The sequence below is a fragment of the Monodon monoceros genome, unplaced genomic scaffold, assembly GCF_005190385.1.
Source record: "Monodon monoceros isolate NGI ecotype Baffin Bay Population unplaced genomic scaffold, NGI_Narwhal_1 Super_Scaffold_2, whole genome shotgun sequence".
Taxonomy (NCBI): Eukaryota; Metazoa; Chordata; class Mammalia; order Artiodactyla; family Monodontidae; genus Monodon; species Monodon monoceros.
In genome coordinates this window covers 104,935,493-104,953,498 of record NW_021703776.1, presented here as the reverse complement: position 1 = coordinate 104,953,498, position 18,006 = coordinate 104,935,493, and the positions used below count along the sequence as shown (strand labels likewise).

The following is an 18,006-nucleotide window of genomic DNA, read 5'->3' as shown; positions in this document are numbered from 1 at the left end:
TCAATTCCTGCTCGGGGAACTAGATCCCGCATGCTGCAACTGCATTCCCACACCACACTAAAGATGCCGCATGCCGCAACGAAAAGAACCTGCATGCCGCGACGAAGATGGAAAAGCCTGTGTGTAGCAATTAAGCCCCAGAGCTGCCAAATAAATACATAAATAAATATCTTTTTTTTAAAAAAACGAAGTCAGGTGTGGACAGCCAGCGACCTGATTTCACAGATCAGGATCCGAGCACGTCTAGGCCGGGGTGAAGCTGCCTCTAGGGGATCAGGCTCACGGCTGGAAGCCCCACGAGCTGACCAAACACTCACCGTATTCACCAGGCCAGATGCCAAATGCACCCCAACGCACTTCAAAAGCCACATCCCCTTCGGAGATACGGATTTCCCAACCATGTCCAAAGAGACAGTCATTGGAAGCCGGGAGGGGCCACTCTCCTGCCGCTGGGGTCCCTCCTCACCATGGCCAGCAGGGAGGGCAGCAGCCCCAGGAGGCCAGTCTATGGCTTTGGGGTGACCAGCCACAGCCACCTGGGTGTGAACAGCCGTCCTAAGGGGCCACACTCCGGAAGCTGGACGGTGCGGGCATGGAGAGTCTCGGTCCCAATGGGCAGGCGGAGCCCCTCGGGGGCCTTCTTGGAACCTAGGCCCTTGGCCTCGCGGCCTTTTCATTCCTTGTGTGTTTCAGGTTGTTTCTAAACACAAACCCTGGCCCCTCCTGAGGTGAGAGGACCTGGGATTCGCCTCCCTCAGGGGACGGCAAAGGATCGCAGGCTGAAATCAAGAGGGAAAGCATTTATTGTTTCTAGATTTTTTGATGATGGCCATTCTGACCGGTGTGAGATGATATCTCATTGTAGTTTTGATTTGCACAAGAGTCATGTACCAAAATGTTCATTGCAGCTCTATTTACAATAGCCAGGAGACGGAAGCAACCTAAGTGTCCATCATCGGATGAATGGATAAAGAAGATGTGGCACATATATACAATGGAATATTACTCAGCCATAAAAAGAAACGAAATTGAGTTATTTGTAGTGAGGTGGATGGACCTAGAGACTGTCATACAGAGTGAAGTAAGTCAGAAAGAGAAAAATGAATACCGTATGCTAACACATATATATGGAATCTAAGGGGAAAAAAAGGTCATGAAAAACCTAGGGCTAAGACGGGAATACAGATGCAGACGTAGAGAATGGACTTGAGGATATGGGGAGGGGGAAGGGTAAGCTGGGACGAAGTGAGAGAGTGGCATGGACTTATATATACTACCAAATGTAAGGTAGACAGCTAGTGGGAAGCGGCCGCATAGCACAGGGAGATCAGCTCGGTGCTTTGTGACCACCTAGAGGGGTGGGATAGGGAGGGTGGGAGGGAGACGCAAGAGGGAAGGGATATGGGGATATATGTATACGTATAGCTGATTCACTTTGTTATACAGCAGAAACTAACACACCATTTATACTCCAATAAAGATGTTAAAAAAAAAAAAAAAAAAAAAAGAGGGAAAGCAGCTCCAGGAATCGACAGGCACAGGCGTGAGCGTGGGGCAGCTTGGCCCCACTTAACTCCCCCCCTCCTCCCAGGAGCCTCTGGGCTGTGGGAACTTTCCCTTTGAAACGGCTGGTTCTTCATCCTTCTACAGAATACAATGGGCTGAGTTGGAAATGAATAATCACCACTTACAGTGCTGGAGAAACGGATTTGAAATCCCAAACAACAAACTTAAAGGAGGTTTGGAATAATATCCATTCATAAATCCCAGATTATTTGCATATAAATGAATGCATGATTAACTCAGAAGAAAAGAGGCTCTAATCTTGATAGATTAAGAAAAAAAACACCTAAAAAGTTAAACTTCAGTCATCCAGTTATTTGGAATTGGGCAGACAAGGTAAAAGGACCTTTCAGAAAACACAGAAGCTGAGTCTAATGAGAGGAGGTTATCCTACAAGACGATATGTAACACTGAGAAGGAAAATGAGGAAAATCTGCTAAAAAATCATTAATAGAACCAAGTAATCTTAGAGATTCATTCTCACTGAGCAACTTTCATGCAAAACCTGTTACCCAGACTTTTGGGAATTCCCATGACAGCCCTCAAAGAACCTATGCATCATAGATCAGGGCTTCTGTAAACTCTGCAGGGGAAAGAGAATCCATTTCCACACACAGTTTATTGCAAAACAGCGGAACAAGAATGTTGGTTAACCAGAAAAATTATGACATTAAATAGCGATAGCCACAGCTCATTTACTTCCATTGTCACTGTGCAGACAGCGGCAAGGACAGGATTTCTCACACCCTCGTCACCTGCTTTCCGCCCTCAACAGCCTAAACTCTAAGGACCTCCACTGGGAGAGGTCTTCACAGGAATTCTAGCCTAAAAACCCTGCAGTTAGTTCAGTGCTGCTTTGCACATAAATTAGAAGCAATCTAAATACAAAAGGTTCTGCCTGTGGTGTCTGGGAAAGAGCCTGCTGGTCAGATTCCTGGTGGCTCCTTCCTCTAAGTTTTGCTTTTCCTCTGGGGCCCTCTTCAGGGTGTTTATGAAACTGCCCCGAATCTAAGGCCTCCAGGCCCATCTCCGTGGAGACCAGGTCCTGCTCCCTGGATTACTGACACAAAGCCGGGGCAGTTGCCAGCCTTGGAGTGTAGGGAGGGACACGCTCGCTGCCTCGGCCGGTGCGGAGCTGGGCCCCGGGGAACCGCAGCCACCCCCAAGGGGCAGATGGGTCCTGATCAGAGCCTGCGAGTCACCTGTGCGCCAATCAGCACATCTCTCTCCTTCGCTTCAGTCTGAGGCAGCTGTGGATGCGCTTGCTGGGGGTCCCTCCTTTAGCAAACAGGAAGGTAAGAGGCACCGTCCGTGTGAAGGTCCAGCGAGAGGCCACTTGCAGACCCCAGGGTGCCGTGTCCGTTCTGGGAAAGGCCTGGCTCTCTGCTCGGCAGGACTGGGCCCCTCAGCGAGAGGCTCCCGGCCTCTGCCCGCGGTGGCCTGCGGTCTGGAAACACACAGACCCGTGTTGCGTGGAGAAGCCTGGTCGGGATCTCCCACAGAGGAAGGGGTTTAGTTCATCTTCAGTGTATCTCCCTCAGGTGCTCCAAGGTGTCACAAAGCATGCGGACTGGCTTCTCCTGGGCCCACAGGATGTTGGTCTCGCGAGTGCTCTAAACAGTCGTAAATCACAGGCTTTCAGAGTCAGAAGAAAGCTTGGAGCATCTACGCTGTGTTCAGTGCCTCGGATTTCATGCCAGGGTCGCTCCCTGAGGGCCGGGCCCCCCAGGATTCAGCAGGAAAGGCTCCAATCACCAGGACAAGCCCAGAGGTAGGAGAGGATCGCCCTTAGTGTGGCAAGAGCTGCAGGAAGAATTTTATGTGTAAATGTTTTTACAAGAGGCGGGGAGGCCTTTGGGGACGGAAGCAGTTACCGTACAGGTTTTTGGGGGTGGGATTTAGACACAAACATGTCACCCACCCCAGATTATTCTGAGCTTTCTAGACGTGTGAAGCCAAGGAGCTGATGGGAGCAGGACAAGACGGGCATGACATCTGGGCAGCCTCCTGGGACGCCGGCAGCCACTCGAGGCAAGAGAAGGACTCTGACCAGGAGTCCTGGAGCCAGAAAGTAGGCCCAGTGAGGAGGGAAGAGTGACCGTGTTGTGGGTCTCCAGTCGGCAAGTGGTGAGGTGATGCCACGCCGAATTCTCAGGCAGGACAGGCACAGACATGCTTTCTGAGCCACGGTGTTTGCCACGCTTTGACAGTTCTGGAATCAAGATGCAGCTCGTAACCAGTGTTGACAGAAATCAAGCGGGGCCGTGTTTGCACTGCCAGCACCAGCCCCTCGGCCTCTCGGGGCTTCGGCTCCCTACGTCTGCCACTCACACACAGCGCAACTGCAATTCCAGTTTTAATCCCCAATTATGACTTTAAGTAGTCTCAAAACATCTTCAGTCTGATGCGTTAAAATAAAAAGCGGGTATACAGTGGGCTACCTGTCGTCTGCACAATAAAATTAAAGAAAATTTTCCTGATCTCTCAGAATATGTCACAAAATTTTCAAAATGGAAGTGCTAGTGTGACAAGTTCCTGTAACACAAAACGCACATCCCGACCGCTGATCAGCTGACGGAGCTGGCGGTGGATGCTGACAGGAGCCATGTAGCCCTCCACCAGTTCAGCTGCAGAAACGCGTGGACCTGCAGGACAGGCCCCCGGAAGGCAGGTGACACCCATCCCCAGGCAGCATCACCCTCTCCATCCTGAGGGTGCCAAGGAGGCCGAGACTTTCCAGAGACAGCAGCCAAGGCAGGTTCAGGGGATTCAGAGGGCAGGTGTGTGACACCGGGAAGAGCGCTCCCAGGGACGATGACTCGGAGAGGTCGGGGCTGTCTAGAGGGGACACAAGCCGGCCCTCATCAAGGCTGCGGGAGCCCAGACTTTCTGGAAGACTCCACCTCTGAGAGGTGACAGGGCAGACGGGGGCCAGGAGCCAGAGGAGAGAGGCTGGGGCAGAGACATCTGCCCCTCCCAAGGGCCCCCAAACTTTCGGGGCCTATTATTATTAAATCACTACTCAGGGCAGCTGTGGGTGCAGAGCAAGCTCCCCAGCCCCGTGGACACTGGGCGAGCTGAGGCGCTTCCGCAGCAGACACAGGGGCCCCCGGGGACGCACAGAAGCGGAGGTGATGGTTGGCGAGTACGGCAGCAGGGGTTCAGACCAGTCCATCTTACTGGAAACCCCGGGGGCAGAGAGGTGTCCCCGGCATCTAAGTTGCCACATACAGTGTCTGTTCAAAACGTGTACATGTGTTGTTTCCTTTCACCCTGGGATGAGGTTAGTGTGACCCACAGGCCGTGGGGGGCAGGGGATGTGGTGTCGGCGCCTGGGCTGTTGGTGGTCACTGACTCCACTCCAGGTGCTTGCAAAGTCTCCAGTGACCCCTGTGTGGCTCAAGGCTGGTGGGAACAGCTGGGAGCAGAGAGGCAGGGGCCGCAGCTGTCATCCTCCAGGTCAGTCCCATCAGTTGGAGGAAGAACAGCTGGTGACCGCTGGCTCATGGGATGCGTTGGGACAGCAACGCTGATCATGCGTGTGCCAGCCCAGATCAGGGTCGGGGAGAGCCGAGACGGCCCCGCAAGAGTCACCCCTACATGAGCAGGGCCCCCAACATTTGGGAGCTTCAACCGCAAGTGACCCCTTGGAAAATGGAATCACAAGAGGATGTTATTAACCCTAAAACTGTAACAAAAGTTTGGATGATATGAATTTGGGATTGCCTATTTTACAAAAGCATAGATTTCTTAGACTTAAAGAAGACAGCAAAAAACTCAGTTGAGTGGGATTAATATGGACCAGAGTTAACAAATATAGGACAAACGGCCAAGTCTGGGAGAGGCAGACGTGTTCCAGGGGTCAACAATGGCATAGACCACAGCCAGTAGGACAAGCTCACACACAGGACTTGGGGGAGACACTGGCGTCAACACTGAAGTCAATAAGCAAACAGGGTTTGGAACCCAGGGTCTGGAAGAGAGAGAGGAGATTGACAAAGAAACTGGTCCCAAGGAAGGACCCCAGGAACATGCCAGCAGGTGCCCTCACCTGTCTGCCCCTGGCTTGGCTCAGACAGGAGTCTTGAGCCCCAGTAGAGACAAGTCCACCAGCTGGAGCAGATGAGGGAACCAAGGAGCCACCCTGCAAGCGTAATAGGTGCCCCAACATCTACCAACACTTCACAGGTCACGGTGTAGCACACTTGTGGAATCTCATGCCCACAACAAGTTAAGGAGGAAAAATACATCACTCCCATTTCACAAGTGGGATGTAGGGTCTGAAGAAGTGAACTGACTGGGCCAATGACAGGGAAGCTGGGAACCCAGGTCTTGTGAGTCCCCACCATTCATCTTCCCATCTCACCTGCTTTGTGCACAAAGGCCAAGGAAACAGAAGGAACATGCGCTTCTCTGGGTGCTGAGAGACCCCATGCTGGCTTCTGCCTAAAGGTCCCCATGTAGGGCTTTGCCCCCGCCCCAGAGTGAGAGGCCCTGACCTTCGGTGGACACATTTCTAGCTTCCCTGCAGGATGGCACACTCCTGAATGGGAGTGGATTATAGGACGTACCCTACCACTGTAGACGGTACATATGCTCCTGAACAGAAGTGGATTATAGGATGTAATCTACAACTGTAGACAGTACACACACTCCTGAACGGAAGTGGATTATAGGACGAACCCTACAACGGTAGACGGTACACATGTTCCTGAACAGAAGTGGATTACACGGAGTATCCTACAACTGTAGACGGTACACATGCTCCTGAACAGGAGTGGATTATAGGGAATACCCATAAATGTAGACGGTACACACACTCCTGAACGGAAGTGAATTATAGGACGTACCCTACCACTGTAGACGGTACACACTATCCTGAATGGAAGTGGTTATGGGACATACTCTACAACTTAGTCTTTACACACACTCCTGAACAGAAATGGTTTTAGGGCGTACCCTGCAACTGTAGACAGTACACAAGCTCCTGAACACTGGTGGATTATAGGGCATACCCTACAATTGTAGACAGTACACACTCTCCTTTGGGAACTAAGGGAAATTTTTCCTGCATCTGGATGGATTTGCTTGCTGTTAGAGGCTCTGTTTTTTGGCTGCAGACTGAAATCTTGGTACAGTGCCCGCTGGACTGCAAAGCACAGCCTGGATCACGGCAAATAGATCTGTGCGAACTATAAACACATGTGGAAAACAGCTCAAAGGGCGGACACTGCAGAAAACGGGTCAGGAGTTTCCTTCATAAATAACGGGGTTGAGCATTATGGAACGGGTGTGTCGGGTGATTTTATTTAAGAAAAATTATGCTTCACTAAGACAACACTGCCGACAGCATCATTTGATGCTCTTTTTCATAAGAAAATAAAAGTAACCTTTCTATATGCCTCTTTGTGATATACATTTAAAAACACAGGATCCTTTGGAAATGTCTTCAAATCTTACTTTCCATCCTCACCTCTACCTCCTAAAATCACCCCAAAATACCAGTCTAGAAGAACTGAATGTCCCACTTGAATGGAGATCTTGGTGTAGCAACACAGAACTATTAACTTTCTCTTGAGGAGAGAGGAGGCTGTGTCTAAAGATATAAGAGGGCAGGTGCTCTCTCTGGGCCTTGTATGCTGCCGGCTGCTGAGGGGGGATGACCTTCACCAAGGATGGACCAAATGCATCTTCAACAACAAGGAACAGGGAGTTGAATTTTCATCATGAACAGATTTACTATACACATCCCGACTGCATCCGCGTGTGTGTATATATCTCATTAAAAAGACCATGGTATAGCCACATTCAAAAGAATGATATTGGGCCCCAGTCTCACACCATGTACAAAAATTAACCCAAAATGGACCTAGGAAATAAATTTAAGAGCTAAAACTAGAATATGTTTAAAAAACCGAGCAGTAAGTCTTTGCAGTTTCTTGTTAGGCAGAACCTCTTACACGACACCAGAAGCACATGCACCAAAGAAAAAGAAATGGATTTCATCAACATTAGAAACTTGTGCTACAAAGTAAACCATCAAGAAAGTGAAAAGACAACCCACAATATGAGAGAAAATATTTGTAAATCATATATCTGATAAGAGACATATCTAAAATTTATGAAACCACTTACTAGTCAACAATTAAAAGATAAATAGCCCAATTTAAAAAATGGGAAAATGATCTGAATAAACTTTTCTCTAAAGAGAATATACAAATAACCAATTAGCACGTGAAAAGATGCTCAACATCATTGCTCTTTAGGGACACGCAAATCAAAACCACAGTGAGATACCACTGCGTACACGCTGGGATGTCTATAATCAAAACGTCAGATGGTAAGTGTTGGCAAGGATTCCACTCTGAGGTGTGCATCCAAGTGAAATGAAAACATGCACCCACACAAAAGCTAGTGCACAAATATTCCTAGTAGCATAATAGCCCCAGAGTGGAAACAATTCAAATGTCCAGATGATGAATAAATAAAATGTGGTAGATCCATACAATGGAATAAAAAGAAATGAAGTACTGACACGCAGATGAATCTTGCAAACATTATTACGTAAGTGAAAGAAGCCAGTCATAAAAGACCACATATTATATGTTCCATTCATATGAAATGTCCAGAATAGACAAATCTATAGAGACATAAAGTAGATTAGCATTTACCTAGGGCTGGTGGGACTGGGGAACATTGGGGAGAATCTGCTAAGGGGCACAAGATTTCTTTTCACAGATATAAAAATATTCTAAACTTGGATGATAGCAGTGATTGTATAACCCTGTGGTTTTAATACCCAAAGCCATTGAAGTGCACGCTTTATTTTTTTTTTAATATTTATTTATTTTGGCTGTGCTGGGTCTTAGTTGCAGCACACGGGATCTTTTAGTTGCGGCATGCAAACTCTTAGTTGCTGCAAGCATGCAGGATCTAGTTCCCCGACCAGGGATTGAACCCAGGCCCCTGCATTGGGAGCATGGAGTCTTAACCACTGGACCACCAGGGAAGTCCCAAACTGCACACTCAAAATGGGTGAATTGCATGGTATGTGAATTGTATCTCAATAAAGCTGTTTAAAAAGTGCAAAAACAAGAAAGACACTGGAAATAAAAGTAATAAAACTAAAGAGTATTTCCCTCTGGGTGGTCCAAGTACAATTATCTTTTTCTTATATTTTTAATATAATTCTCAATTATCTTCAATATGCACATATTACTTTTTATAATTTCAGAAATAAACCCAATTTTAAAAGAATATATAATATCCTTGACGCATGATAGGTTACGTCTTTATTCTAGTAAAACTGGGGGCAGAGTCACGATGATGGCAGGCGAGGATGCGGAGTCTGTGTCTCCCCACAACTAGGGTGCCTGCTGGACACTAGTGTGGGACCTCGAAGCCCAAGGAGATGGGAGGAACCCTTGAGCGACCGGGTAGGATGAAGGGGGATTGATGGGGGAGGAGAAGCGGAGGCCAGACAGGACCAGCGCACCTGAGGGGTGGCTGGGAGGGGGAGGGGTTCCCACGCCTACAGGGACCCTCAGGGGCTTGGAGAATCAGGGGGAGCGCAGCTAGCATCTCCCCTGCCCAGGCAGGCCTGCTGGGCTCCCAGGCCAGGTCCCCCGCCCACTGGGCTCCCAGCCTGGTCCTCCATTCTCTGGGGCCCCCTCTGGCCTTGTGGGTCCTAAGGGCTGGGAGAGAGGGAGGGAGGAGGGGGGAAGACAAGGAGAGGCAGATGGTGGTGGGGGGACCCTCCAGGACCAGAGGATCAGGGGAGGCATGGCAGGCATTTCCCCCCATCCACTTGGGCCCCAGGAAGCCTGCTGGGCTCCCAGGCTGGTCCTCCATTCTCCAGGGCCCCCTTGGGCCTCATGGGTCCTGGGGCATGGGAGGGAGGGAGGGAGGGAGGAGAAGAAGAAGAGAGGCCAATGGGAAGGGGTCCTCCAGGATCGGAGAATGGGGGAAATGTGCCTAGCATTTCCCCCGCCCACTCAGGCCCAGTGAGCCTGCTGGGGTCCTGGACCTGGTCCTCTGCCCTCCAGGGCCAGAGGCACACCTGGGCCCCTTCTGCTGCAGCCCCTCCTGCTGCACCTAAGCCCCACCCCCCACCCCCCCAGGGCCTTTTCCCACCCTGTGGGTCCTAAGCATAGGTACCACCCACCACCTAAACCCCGCCCCTTCCTAAGCCCCACCCCCACAGCCAAGGTCTTGTCCAGCTTCTTTTTTTTTCTCTTATTTTTTACTACTGTAGGTCTGTTTTACCTTCTGGTTGTTGTTTCATCTATATTCTTATTTTTAAAATTCTTTCTAACATATCTCTTAGTTTTCTAATCTAATTTTATTTTTTACTCTTTGTTATTGCTCTCCTCCTTTTTTTCTTTCTGCTTTTTTTTTTCCCTGCCCCACATGGCTTTCAGGATCTTGGTTCATGAACCAGGGTTCAGGCCAGAGCTCCTGTGGTGGGAGCTCCGAGTCCGAATCACTGGACTAACAGAGAACCTCAGACCCCAGGAATATTCACCAGAGTCAGATCTCCTGGAGGTCCTCATTTCGGCACCAAGACCCAGCTCAACCCAACAGCCTACAAACACCAGTGCTGGACGCCTCAGGCCAAACAACCAGTAAAATAGGAACGCAATCCCACCCATCAAAATAAATAATAAATAAGGTGACAAAAAAATGTCACAGATGAAGGAACAAGGTAAAAACCTAAAAGACCAAATAAATGAAGAGGAAATAGGCAACCTACCTGAAAAAGAATTCAGAAGAATGATAGTAAAGGTGATCCAGAATCTTGGAAATAGAATGGAGCCATGGATTGAGAAAATACAAGAAATATTTAACAAAGATCTAGAAGAACTAAAGAACAAACAAACAGAGATAAACAACACAATAACTGAGATGAAAAATACACCAGAAGGAATAAATAACAATAACTGAGGCAGAAGAATGAGTAAGTGAGCTGGAAGACAGAATGGTGGAAATAACTGCTGAGGAGAATAAAGAAAAAAGAATGAAAACAATTGAAGACAATCTCAGAGACCTCTGGGACAACACTAAATGCACCAACGTTTGAATTATAGGGGTCCCAGAAGAAGAAGAGAAAAAGAAAGAGATTTGAAGAGATTATAGTGGAAAACTTCTCTAACATGGGAGAGGAAATAGTCACCCAAGTTCAGGAAGCACAGGGAGTCCCATACAGGATAAAGAGTAGGAGAAACACAACAAGACACATATTAATCAAACTAACAAAAATTAAATTAAAAAAAATACTAAAAGCGGCAAGGTAAAAGCAAAAAATAACATACAAGGGAATCCCCATAAGGTTATCAGCTAATTTTTCAGCAGAAACTGCAGGCTAGAAGGGAGTGGCAGGATATACTTAAAGTAATGAAAGAGAAAAACGTACAACCAAAATTACCCAGCAAGGATCTCATTTAGATTCGATGGAGAGATCAAAAGTTTTACAGACAAGCAAAAGCTAACAGAATTCAGCACCACCAAACCTTTAGCATTACAACAAATGCTAAAGAAACTTCTCTAGGCAGGAAACACGAGAGAAGAAAAAGACCCACAAAAACAAACGCAAAACAATTAAGAAAATGGTAATAGGAACGTACATATTGATAATCACGTTGAATGTAAATGGATTAAATGCTCCAACCAAAAGACACAGACTGGCTGAATGGATACAAAAACAAGACAGGTATATATGCTGTCTACAAAAGAGCCACTTCAGACCTAGGGACACATACAGACTGAAAGTGAAGGGATGAAGAAAGATATTCCATGCAAATGGAAATCAAGAGAAAGCTGGAGTAGCAATACTCGTATCAGATAAAATAGACTTTAAAATAAAGACTGTTACAAGAGATAAGGAAGGACATTACATAATGATCAAGGGATCAATCCAAGAAGAAGATATAACAATTATAAATATTTACGCACCAGACATAGGAGCACCTCAATACATAAGGCAAAGGCTAACAGCTATAAAAGGGGAAATTGACAGTAACACAATAACAGTAGGGGACTTTAACACCCCACTTACACCAATGGACAGATCATCCAAATAGAAAATAAATAAGGAAACACAAGCTTTAAATGACACAACAGACCAGATAGATTTAATTGATATTTATAGGACATTCCACCCAAAAGTGGCAGAATACACTTTCTTCTCAAGTGCACATGGAACATTCTCCAGGATAGAGACCCACGTCTTGGGTCACAAATCAAGCCTCAGAAAATTTAAGAGAATTAAAATTGTATCAAGAATGTTTTCTGATCACAATGCTATGAGACTGGAAACGAATTACAGGAAAAAAACTGTAAAAAACACAAATACATGGAGGCTAAACAGTGTACTACTAAATAACCAAGGTATCACTGAAGAAATCAAAGAAGAAATTTTTAAAAAATACATAGAAACAAATGACAACAAGAACACGACAACCCAAAACCTATGGGATGCAGCAAAACCAGTTCTAAGAGGGAAGCTTATAGCAATTCAATCTCACCTCAAGAAACAAGAAAAATCTCAAATAAACAATCTAACCTTACACCTAAAGCAACTAGAGAACAAGAAACAAAGAAAACCCAAAGTCAGTAGAAAGAAAGAAATCATAAATATCAGAGCAGAAATAAATGAAATAGAAATGAAGAAAACAATAGCAAAGATCAATAAAACTAAAAGTTGGTTCTTTGAGAGGATAAACAAAATTGATAAACCTTTAGCCAGACTCATCAAGAAAGAAAGAGAGAGGACACAAATCCGTAAAATTAGAAATGAAAAAGGAGAAATCACAACTGACACCGTAGAAATACAAAGGATTATAAGAGACTACTACAAACAACTATATGCCAATATTCTTGGAAAGGTACAATTTTCCAAGACTGAACCAGGAAGAATTAGAAAATATAAACAGACTTATCACAAGTAATTAAATTGAAACTGTAATTAAAAATCTTCCAACAAACAATAGTCCAGGACCAGATGCTTCACATTCACATTCAAATTCTATCAACCATTTAGAGACAATACCGATCCTTCTCAAACTCTTCCAAAAAATTGCAGAGGTAGGAACACTCCCAAATTCGTTCTACAAAAGTGACCATCACCCTGATACCAAAACCAGACAAAGATACTACAAAAAAAGAAAATTACAGACCAATATCCCTGATGAACATAGATGCAAAAATCCTCAATGAAATACTAGCAAACAGAATCCAACAGCACATTAAAAGGATCATACACCATATCAAGTGGGATTTATCCCAGGAATGCAAGGGTTCTTCAATATACGCAAATCAATCAATGTGAAACACCATATTAACAAATTAAGGAATAAAAATCATATGATCATCTCAATAGATGCAGAAAAAGCTTTTGACAAAATTCAACAACCATTTATGATAAAAACTCTCTCCAGAAAATGGGCATAGAGGGAACCTACCTCAACATAATAAAGGCCATATATGACAAACCCACAGCAAAAATCATGCTCAGTGTTGAAAAACTGAAAGCATTTCCACTAAGATCAGGAACAAGACAAGGATGTCCACTCTCACCACTCTTATTCAAAGTTTTGGAAGTTCTAGCCACAGAAATAAGAGAAGAAAAAGAAATAAAAGGAATGCAAATTGGAAAAGAAGAAGTAAAACTGTCACTGCAGATGAAATGATACTATACATAGAAAATCCTAAAGATGCCACCAGAAAACTACTAGAACTAATCAATAAATTTGGTAAGGTTGCAGGATACAAAATTAATGCACAGAAATCTCTTGAATTCCTATACACTAACAATGAAAAATCAGAAAGAGAAATCAAGGAAACAATCCCATTAACCATCACAAAAAAACGAATAAAATACCTAGGAATAAACCTCCTAAGGAGGTAAAAGACTTGTACTTAGAAAACTATAAAACACTGATGACAGAAATCAAAGATGACATAAACAGATGGAGAAATATACTATACCATGTTCTTGGATTGAAAGAATCAATATTGTGAAAATGACTATACTACCCAAAGCAATCTACAGATTCAGTGCAATCCCTATCAAACTACCAATGGCATTCTTCACAGAATTAGAACAAAAAAATCTTAAAATTTGTATGGAGACACAAAAGACCCTGAATAGCCAAAGCAATCTTGAGAAAGAAAAACAGAGCTGGAGGAATCAGGCAACCTGGCTGCAAACAATACTACAAAGCTACAGTAATCAAGACATTATGGTATTGTCACAAAAACAGAAATATAGATCCATGGTACAGGATAGAAAGCCCAGAGATAAACCCATGCATATATGGTCACCTAATCTATGACAAAGGAGGTGAGAACATACAATGGAGCAAAGACAGACTCTTCAATAAGTGGTGCTGGGAAAGCTGAACAGCTACATGTAAAAGAATGAAATTAGAACACTCGCTAACACCATACACAAAAATAAACTCCAAATGGATTAAAGACCTAAATGCAAGACCGGACACTATAAAACTCTTAGAGGAAATCATAGGAAAAACACTCTCTGACATAAACCACAGCAAGATCTTTTTTGACCCACCTCCTAGAGTAATGAAAATAAAAACAAAAATAAACAAATGGGACCTGACGAAACTTAAAAGCTTTTGCACAGCAAAGGAAACCATAAACAAGACAAAAAGACAACCCTCAGCATGGAAGAAAATATTTGCAAATGAAGCAATGGACAAAGGATTAATCTCCAAAATATACAAACAGCTCATGAGCTCAATATCAAAAAAACAAACAACCCAATTAAAAAATGGGTGGAAGACCTAAAGAGACATTTCACCAAAGAAGACATACAGATGGCCAAGAGGCACATGAAAAGATGCTCAACATCACTAATCATTAGAGAAATGCAAATCAAAACTACAATGAGGTATCACCTCACATCGGTCAGAACGGCCATCATCAAAAAATCTACAAACGATGAATGCTGGAGAGGGTGTGGAGAAAAGGGAATACTCTTGCACTGCTGGTGGGAATGTGAATTGGTACAGCCACTATGGAGAACAGTATGGAGGTTCCTTAAAAAACTAAAACTAGAACTACCATATGACCCAGCAATCCCACTATGGGGCATATACCCTGAGAAAACCATAATTCAAAAGGACACATGTACCCCAATCTTCATTTCAGCACTGTTTACAATAGCCAGGACATGGAAGCAACCTAAATGTCCAACGATAGATAAATGGATAAAGAAGATGTGGTACATATATACAATGGAATATTACTCAGCCATAAAAAGGGATGAAATTGGGTCACTTGTAGAGATGTGGGTGGACGTAGAGTCTGTCATAGAGTGAAGTAAGCCAGAAAGAGAAAAACAAATACTGTATATTAATGCATATATGTGGAATCTAGAAAAATAGTACAGATGAACCTATTTGTGGGGCAGGAATAGAGATGTAGACGTAGAGAATGGACACGTGGACACAGCGGGGTAAGGGGAGGGTGGGACGAATTGGGACATCAGGATTGACATATATACACTACCATGTGTAAAACAGAGAGCTAGTGGGAACCTGCTGTATAGCACAGGGAGCTCAGCTCAGTGCTCTGTGATGACCTACATGGGGGGGAAACGGGGGGAGGGAGGTGCAAGACGGAGGGGATATATGTAGGCATATAGCTGATTCACTTCATTGTACAGCAGAAACTAACACAACATTGTAAAGCAATTTTACTCCAATTAAAAAAAAAACCGGTAATATCCCATTTTATAATTTTAAGATGGTACCGTCATATTTAAGAGAATTCTTCTATTCTAACCACTGTACATAAATTAAATATTCCCGATGGATTTACAGGTTCCGGTCAGTTCGGCTCAGCCCAGTGGAGCTGGCCTTGCGGGAGGCTGCTGCTGACCCGGGCAGTGGAGCGGACTCCGGGGCTCCGGGGCGGGTCCCGTGTGGCGGTCTGCGCGACCAGGTCTCGGTCTCTCGGGGGAGAGGGGGGCGGGGAGCTGGATGCGGGGCTGGGGAGCGTCGCCTGCACGGGGGTCGCCCTCTCTGGCCTCTGCTTTCCACTGTTCACTTCCACCCGTTTGAGACTCTGTTGGTTCCCTGGGAATTGACACGACACGACACGACACTCTCATTTGCTGTTTCCCGGGACCGGTCGCGCGGAAGGAGCAAAGGCCTCGGCGGGCGGGTCCGCGAGTCTCGAGGATGGAGCCCAAACCTGGGTGGAGGAGACCCTGGACTGGACCCGCGAGAAACCCCCGGGGAGCCGCTGGGGTGGGGGGCTGCCGCGAGGGGCTCCCACGAAGGTCACCCACGGGAGGCACCCACTGGACACCGTCCAGGTGAGCGCCCGGACCCCCCCCCGCGACACCACCCGACCCCTCTTCACCCCGCGGCGCTGGACACGAGGCGTGCCGGGCGCCGAGCTCCAGTGGCGCAGGAGGCGAGCGCAGGGGGCCCGCATGGACCCCACGGTGGGCCGTCAAGGCCCGACGCCTCCGTGCCCGCAGGTCGCGTCGCCCGGTTCCTGGTCCTTGGCGGGATCTGGGCAGCGCCGCAGTTCTGAGGTGTAGGCAGGGCGCAGCATCCTAAGAGGACGATGGGAAGTTCAGGGATTCATGAGAAACTCGGTGAACAGCGCCGGGTGCTGGCCTGCTGAGGGTGCCCCAGGCCCTAGGAGCCTGACTGTTCTCTGCCTGGTCCCAGTTCTGGGGTGAAACCATCCCATCGCTGGCGAAGCAGCAGACACATGTGGCCCAGAGAGAACAAACCTGCCCCCCACTGAACGCTCACCTGTCACTGTGTCAGTGACACTGGGTGTAGGCAAAGGCCGTCACCCCAGAATTCTCCTGTCCTTAAATCCCTATAACTGTACAATTAAGAGAATTTATATATTTGCATCATCTTTAGACAAAACTAATTTTTAATAATAAAGCATAGTGCAAATGTGTCTGAACAGACATCCCAACATTACCAGCGGAAGTCCAACAAAGTATCAAAGAAACACAGGTGGGAGGTCATTTCAGCAGTCAGTCCTTTAATTTAAACCTGTGAATATGTCATTTTATGTATGACTAAGAAAACTGTTCATTAAATGCATTTTTATTTGGATTGTTTAAAAATCTAGTAATAAATGTTACAATATTTTAAAGCTGCTCTGAAAATCAGTAGAAATATTCTTGGAAAAGAGCATCCTACCTGGCTCTCTGTTGCCTTTGAAGTTCAGTATACACTAAAATGTCTGCTGTTTCCATTCAAAAATAGTAATTTATTTATGGCATATTGAAGTGACATTCTTGAAAAATGAACTCTGGACAGACACACGCCTTCTATCTACACGAATGTACACCCATCAGCTGTAACATCGGGGTCACCACACGGCTTCCTCGCGGCACCCCATGACCTACAGGGCTTCCCGCAGCAGCAGCCGCAGCCTCTGCAGCTCGTCGCCCACCGGGGCCACCCACTCCCGCCGCAAGTACTGGACGTCCACGTCGCCTGAGGCTCTGGCCAGCACCAGGGCCAGGAAGCCACTGCGGGTCTTCTCTGCTTCACCCATGACAGTCATGGCCACCAGCCTGAAATCGAGAAGCACACGCCGTGTGATCCTGAGTCTCCCGATTACCCACCTTCCCAGGGGGGAGCAGGAAGAGGAAAAACGCTGTAAACACAGGGGGGAGGAGCTCCTTGGCATCAGCCTGGGGATGACTTTGGATCTGGCTCCAAAAGCAAAGGCAACAGAAGCAAACAGGTGGGACTACGAAGCAGCTTCTGCACAGCAAAAGAAACCAGAAGCAAAATGAAAGGGCAACCTACAGAATGGGAGAAAGTATTTGCCAATCATACATCTGTTAGGGGGTTAATAACCAAAACATAAAGATCTCATATAACTCAATAGCAGAAAAACCAAGCAATCCAATTACAAAATGGGCAGAAGATCTAAACAGAAATTTTTCCAAAGAAGACACACAGATGGCCAACAGACAAGTGAAAAGATGCTCAACATCATTAATCACCAGGGAAATGCAAATCAAAACCACAATGAGCTATCACCTCACACCTGTCAGAATGGCCATCATCAAAAAGATAAGAAATAACAAATGCTGGAGAGGGTGTGGAGAAAAGGGAGCCCTCCTGCACTGCTGGTGGGAATGTAAATTGGTGCAGACACAATGGAGAACAGTGTGGAGGTTTCTCAAGAATTAAAAATAGAGCCAACATACAATCCAGCAATTCCACTCCTGGGTATTTATCCAAAGAAAATGAAGCCACTATCTCGAAGAGATATCTGCACTCCCATGTCCAGTGCAGCATTATTCACAAGAGCCAAGACATGGAAACAACCTAAGTGTCCATCAAGGGATGAATGGATAAAGAATATGTTTTGTGTATATATATGTGTGTGTGTGTGTGTGTGTGTGTGTGTGTGTGTGTGTGTGTGTGT

The 18,006-nt window shown here is 46.0% G+C and overlaps 1 protein-coding gene across 2 annotated transcripts in view; it reads right to left on the bottom strand.

The window, feature by feature from the left end:
• Nucleotides 1-16,441: 16,441 nt before the first annotated feature.
• The window catches only part of WDR60 (WD repeat domain 60), a 44,480-nt gene continuing 42,915 nt past the window's right edge, over nucleotides 16,442-18,006 (bottom strand). The window contains exon 25 of one of the 2 annotated variants that reach the window (XM_029234345.1): nucleotides 16,442-17,140. In XM_029234345.1, coding sequence (XP_029090178.1) covers nucleotides 16,966-17,140 — 175 coding nt within the window. In that variant the 3' untranslated portion in view covers nucleotides 16,442-16,965. The remainder of the gene's footprint in view (nucleotides 17,141-18,006) is intronic. The other variant, XM_029234346.1, reaches the window with a different exon arrangement.